The sequence below is a fragment of the Ursus maritimus genome (assembly GCF_017311325.1).
Source record: "Ursus maritimus isolate PB19 chromosome X unlocalized genomic scaffold, ASM1731132v1 scaffold_X1, whole genome shotgun sequence".
Classification (NCBI taxonomy): Eukaryota; Metazoa; Chordata; class Mammalia; order Carnivora; family Ursidae; genus Ursus; species Ursus maritimus.
In genome coordinates, this window is record NW_024423319.1 from 30,200,039 (window position 1) to 30,206,428 (window position 6,390).

Sequence of the window (6,390 nt, forward strand, 5' to 3'; positions counted from 1 at the left end):
GAGGGGGGGGGGGGGGGGAAGAGGCTTCAGCCTGTTTGCCCCCCAAGAGCCTGGCTTCTTAATAAATGTTTATTACATGGAACCACAGTGATGGGGAGCTTGGAGACACGGGAGAGGGACAACTGACAGCTTCAGGCCCTGGAGTCACACCTTGAGAGGAGAGACCGGCATCTCCTTCCTTCAGATGAGCCGAGAGAGGGAAGAGGCCCCAGGAGGCCAGTGTGGAATGGTGGGTAGGGGGCGGAAGCAGGCATTTGTGTGGATGAAAGGGTCAGGAGATGAAGGACTTGCATGCTTTTATTCTCCTCAGAGGACTTTGGGTCTAGCCCTGACTCCAGCTTATGACTTTTTCCAGAAACACCATCTCACCTACTTAGTATCTGGCGGGCCCTTACTACCGTGCTGCTTTGACCTCTGCGGCCCGGGGGCCAAGCTAAGTCAGCTGGCTACGCTTCTGTCTAAGGTCCAAGTGTGTCAGTTGTGGAGAACATCAGCCCAGGAAGCGTCTCCTTTGAGGAACAGCAGAGAGACAGGAACCTGCAGTCGGTGCGCACGCATTTGAGAGAGAGGTTAACACAGATACCCACAAGGGCCTTCCTGGACCACCCTCGCCGGGAACCCAGCTTTACCACACACCTGAACCCCTCTCCATTCTTCCAAACGGCGGCTCATTTTCTCTGCGCCCTGCAGCGTGCTAGAGGATGCCTACACATGATCTCGAACCCTCTGAAGCCCGCGAGGGAGATTGGATCGGTCCCCTTTTACCGATGAGGAACGCAACGTCTCAAGAGGGGACGGTGACTGGTAGTGAGCGTTGGAACCCGGGTCAGGCCGAGCGCCGTGCCCCCCAGTGGTTTTGAACCTCGCTCCGGGGGTCACCGTGAGCTCCCATCTCTTCGCCTGGGCCTTTGCCAGTTTCACACATGGGGCTTTGGAGGGAAGCTTCGTGACTGCAAATTCTATGGGGGAAAGAAAGTTTGAAAGCCAGCGCTCTCCGCAGGGTTCTTTGAACTTCTCAGCTGAAGGCTGACTTTTCTTGAGGCGTTTCGCCAGAAACCCTTTGCTTGGGTGATGCTCCACCCCACCCCCACCCCCTCCCCCAGTTGTCGCCCTGCTCCCTGACACATCCGTCCTCCACGTGACTGCCAGAAGGACTCCTCTAGAATCCCATCGGGTTACTCCTCTGCTTAGAAACCTTCTCTGGCTCCCGGCTACCTTTAGGTTAAAATCTCTGCTCCTCTTTTAGCATGACCTCTGAGACCCTTAGTGGTCTGAGCCCCCATCCACTTCTCCAGCTTTGCCCTTAATCACTCCCCAGCTCCCACCTGCCTGCCAAACCGGCTGACTTACATTTCCTGGCACTTGCTCCCTTCTCCCAGACCTGCTCCAGGGCGGCTCCGCCAGGAGGCCCCTCCCCTTCTCCACCGACCAACTCCTACTCACCCCTGGAGCCTTAGATCAGGCCTTACCTTCCTCCCTGGAAAGCCTTCCCTGTATCTTTCGCCTGGGTCAGGCCCCGCCCTGGCGCAGCACCCCCCCCCNNNNCGCCCCCCCAACTGCCATGCTCACCTGTCACAGCCCTGCTCCTGTCACCTTGTCGTGTCCCTTGCTCCATTAGAATGCAGATTTGCATCATCTGCCTAACTCCGTTTTGCTCCCCTGGAAAGCAGTTTCTTAGGGAATTTGTTCTTTCTCTTGGGGTAAGCATACCAGTCTTGCCTCAAAAAGCATACCAGAAATGCCAATGGCTTGATGTTAGGCATGGAGAGTTTTCAGCATGGGAGTTTGTCCCCTGCAGCCAAACCTCAATTTTACATGGAGGAGGTAGGCTGGGGACTATCACATGATGAGAAAAATCTGTGGGGAAGAATAGCCGACTGCAGGAGAAACGACAGAAAGTGCCGTCAAACCTTCCAGCCGACTTGGTTTTCTTGTTGGAAAAAGCAGGGCGGATGCTTGTCTCTGGGCCCCAGATCTGCTCCTAGTTAAGATGCTTAGGTTCAGACTTTTCCCATGAAGAGGGGCTACCATTCTAAGTGTCCTTCGAATGTTGGGTAAAGGCACAAGCCACTCTTCCCGCCAAGCCAGAAGCCTGCAGACCCAGCCATTTGGCAGGAAGGCCCTGTCCGGGCGGTCTCCACCAAGCCCCACCAGCCTCAGCAGCTGTCAAGGGCGACTATGGAGCAGAAACCGCAGCCCTGCATCTATAAAATGGGCATGCGGGGGTGGGGGGAGCACCTGGGTGGCTCAGTCGGTAAAGCTTAAGCGTCTGATTTCCAATCAAGTCGAGATCTTAGGGTCCTGGGGTGGAGCCCCGCTCAGCGGGGAGTCTGCTTGTCCCTCTCCCTCTGCCCCTCCCCCCTGGCTTGTGCTCTCTCTCTCTCTAATAAATAAATAAATAAATTCTTAAAAAAACAACGACAACTATAAAATGGACCCGGGGGTGGAGGGAGTTATGCCAGATGCTGACGCTGCCTGCCCGAATGCAGGAATGACTCGCCCTCCCCCTTTCAAACATTGAAGACGTTCATTGAGAACAGAAAGTTATTGCTACATCACACTGTGTAAATTTGTTTTAAGGTGTAGTTCCTAGAAACATGTGACGGGCTGAAAACATTGCTAGGGAGGGTTTGGATCATTTCATGGAAGAAACCCAATGGGTTATTAGGGGAAGATCGGACATTTCGAGCACAGAGGAGGTAATAGAGGGAGCGACGGGACCACCAGGCAGAGATGGAAATCTATACGGATGAGCTCAGGGTAATGTTTCTGGGCTTCCCGTGTTCTGTGATGACTGTTTCTTCCTGGTGTTCAAGGACAGGGATGGGAGGGCTGGGGATTCAACAGTCCATTACAAGGGTGGCCCCAAGCTTCCTGGGATACAGTGCTGTTTTGAAAATGCACTGTTCTCTGGGGCACCTGGGTGGCTCAGTCGGTTAAGTGTGTGTCTTTGGCTCAGGTCATGATCCCAGGGTTGTGGGATTGAGTCCGGAGTCAGGCTCCCTACTCAGGAGTCTGCTTCTCCCTCTCCCTCTGCTCCTCCCCCTGCCAATGCTCTCTCTCCCTCCCTCCCTCCCTCTTGCTCATTCTCTCTCTCAAGTACATAAATAAAATCTTTTAAAAAATGAAAATGCACTGTTCTCTAAGGCAGCATGGATCCCTAGCCACCAACTGCTTTCCCTTCTTTCAGCCAGTCAACTCTCCTGTATCCTACTTGATTCATACAATTTCTCAGTGAGAGCCAGTTTCCAAACTACAACTGACATGTTAGATGTAATGAAAAAGCAACCACGACGATTAAAGCCCTATCTTGGAAAAAGCGTCCGTGGGTGTGTCTCAGAGGAGGGCAGAAGTCAAGGTAAATTACATGACTCACCACAAAACATCAGAAATGTACCTTTGGAGATTTTTCCCTTTTACCACCCCTCTGCCCCCTACAGACAACTCGTCTAGGATGAGACTTGTGCCAGAAGCGGGATCTAGCTGCCAAAAGAACCCGGGAGACAGGCAAACTGTGTCTCTACTCAGAGCCAAGGTGAATGAATGTAGCTCCTTCCAGCGCACGGCTTGGCCATTTGCTGTGGGAACAAGGTCCAGAGCCGCGGGGATCACTAACTCATGGCCATGGGTTGGTGAACTCTTTTCCCCGAGAATGTGGGACGCTTCCCGCGCTCAGTGGTTAATGAAAAAAAAAAAAAAAAGTCACTCAAAGGACAGCTTTGTCACGTGAAAGGAAAACATGCCCTGCTTTAATATGCTTAAGAAGTCATCCGTGATACATTAGAAAAAGTGCCGGTAAAGCCTGGATCTCTCAGGAGCAGGTTGGGGGGAAAGGTGCCTCCGCCCGCAGGAATAGCCGGGTCAAGCCTTCAGTTAGGCGTTTCCTCTCTATCAGTGGTTTCCAGTCTTAACTCAAGTCTTCTAGCAAGTGCTTCCCAATAAACCCAGAGCTTCTGCCTGCCCAGAAATGGCTCCTGGAAGCCTAACGTTTCCTCTCCCAAGCAAGACCACACTCCTGCCCCTAACTCCTTAGTCCCCTGGTTTCGGGACTCGGCGCCAGGACAGCTTGGTCTTTGCTCTCTCGCGGTGAGGGTGTCCCGGTCCCCAGGTCTCCTGGCCGGTGGCTGTAGGAGACCTGGGACAGGTACCTGCGACAAACCTGGAGGTGGTCCGCTGCTTGCAGGCCCAGCGCACTCGGCTGCGGCCGGAGCTGCCGCCCCTTCGGGTGCGGCTCGAGACCATCCGAGACCGAGGCCTCGACCGCAGCGTCGCCGTCCCTCCGCGCTCTCCAGTCTCTGTCGCCCTCAACGGTCATGGAAGAAGGGGAACATTTGGCGGAGAAGGCCCTGAATATGCGCCACCCGGCTGCCAGCGTAGTTCTTCTCCTTGCCGGGCGACGCCGCGGCTCTGGCCCGGGTCTCCACGCAGCTCGTGCCCACCGAGCTCGGGGTCCGTCGCAGCGCCCACGCGGCGCCGCCGCTGCTGTTGTTGTTGGCGTTGATCCGCTCGCAGCCGCCCGCCGTCTCCCAGTCCTCGGCCCCCGACAGCTCCCGCAGGCTCTGGGGCGCGTCGGGCCGCAGGTAGTGACAGGCCCGGTGGCCGCTGTAGTCGCGGCGCGAGGGGTCGGCCCCCAAGGCGCCCACCAGCACCTTGATGACCATGTCGTGGCCCTGCAGGGCCGCCAGGTGCAGGGGCGTGAGGCCGCCGCTCCCCGAGGCGCTCACGTCGAGCTGCAGCCCCCGGCGCTGGGCGAAGTCGTGCACCAGGATGAGCTCCTCGTGGCACCCGTGCTTGGCCAACCAGTGCAGCACCGTGTAGCCCGTGATCGGGTCGCACCGCAGCAACAGGGCGGGCTCGGCTTCCAGCTGCTCCCACAGCACCTCAAGGCGGCCCTCGGCGGCCGCCAGTATCCACGCGTGCTCGTGGGGCTCCAGGCACAGCCCGCCGCCGCCCGGGCCGTTCGGCCCGTTCGGCCCGGCAGGGGACTGCTCCTCGGCGCGCTCCTCCGACAGCCAGCCGGCGGGGGCCGCCCCCTGCAGCCCCAGCAGCTCCCGCAGCGCTCCCCGCCGGCGGCCCGAGCCCGAGCCCGAGAGCATCAGCGAGCCGTGGTGGAGGGGGTCCCGGGAGGCGGCGGCGTGGCCCCGGTACCTGCCCAGGGTGCCGGTGCCCGCTCTCCAGGGGCGGGGCTGCAGGGCGCTCCGCGGGCTCAGCGCGGTGACGGCGAGGGAGGCCTTGGGCCCCGGGCTCGCGGTCCCTCGGGGCTCGGCCATGGTCCCGCCGCCGCCGGCGCGGCGCTTCCAGTGTCGAGCGTTCGCTGCCCTTCCCGGGCCCCTCCGGGAGAGGAACTGGCGCTGGCGTTGGGGAAGGAAGCGGCTTGAGCAATTGGGCTCGGAGGGAGGGAGCGAAGGAGGGGAGAGGGAGGGAGAGAGAGCCAGCGAGCCGAGGGAGGGCCCCGGCGCGGGAGGTGGGGGGCGTGGAGGGGTGGGAGCTCCGGGCCCGGTCCCCGGGGCCAGCCCTTCTAGCGCCCCGCGGGGACCGCCGCCACCTCCGCGTCCCCGGGTCGCGGGCGGCCCCGCCCCAAACGGCCAGGTGAGCCGGGCAGCCCCGCCTCTCGCGCCGCGCGCTACGGTGGGGCGGGCGCGGGGTGGGGGCGAGCGGGCCCCGAGCGCCCCGCCAGCTTGCTTCTCAGCATCCCCGCCGCTGCCAGGGTGAAGAGGCTCTAGGGCGCCCCCTCCCCGGAGGGCTGAGCTCGGCGGGCAGCCAAGGCCTCCGCGAGCGCGATCCTTGAGCTCCAGGGCGCTGCCTCCCCGCCCCCTTCCTTCGCCCTTCCCTCTTATCTCCTGCACTTTGTCCCGGAGCAGCCTTTGTCCCGCCCCTAGCGTTCCGCGAAGCGGCCTGGGACTCGGGCTCCCCTGCCTTGTACTTTGTATGGCCTTGACCGTCCCCGCAGATCCTGGAGTTGCCCGGGATTCCTGCAGAGGGACCAGGCAGAAGCTCTTGCAGAGAACTGGGAAAGGGTATTCCCTTCTTCCCCGCGGGTCCCTGCTCGGCCCTCCACCCTCTTCTCCTCTTTAACCTTCCAAGCCAAGTTGGCTTGAAGAAACAGGCACAGGTGAACCAGTCCGCCGGCGCGGGAGTGCCCTGCCCTCTTCAGGGACGTGTCCCTGTTGTCTCCTTGAGGATATTTTACCCTATCCCAAGAGTGGCCTTCTCTTTGCTCTTCCCTTCCCTCAATAAGTGATAGTTCTTGCTTCCTGCCCCCCACCATGTTAGGGAGTTCAGTTAGTAATCGACAGGGACCCTCCTAGAAGATTCTTGAGTCAGAGAGGGACGCAGTCATGATTAAGGTGGTGTTTAGGAAGATGATTCTGGGAGAGGCAGACAAGAAGC

General features: G+C 59.5%; 1 protein-coding gene across 1 annotated transcript; it reads right to left on the bottom strand.

Annotated features, from left to right (window-relative positions):
* Positions 1–3,726: 3,726 nt before the first annotated feature.
* SOWAHD (sosondowah ankyrin repeat domain family member D) lies at positions 3,727–5,476 on the bottom strand. Its single transcript, XM_040628591.1, has one exon. The coding sequence runs from the start codon at positions 5,268–5,270 to the stop codon at positions 4,305–4,307; it is 966 nt and encodes a 321-aa protein (XP_040484525.1). The 5' UTR covers positions 5,271–5,476; the 3' UTR covers positions 3,727–4,304.
* Between the last annotated feature and the right edge of the window lie 914 nt (positions 5,477–6,390).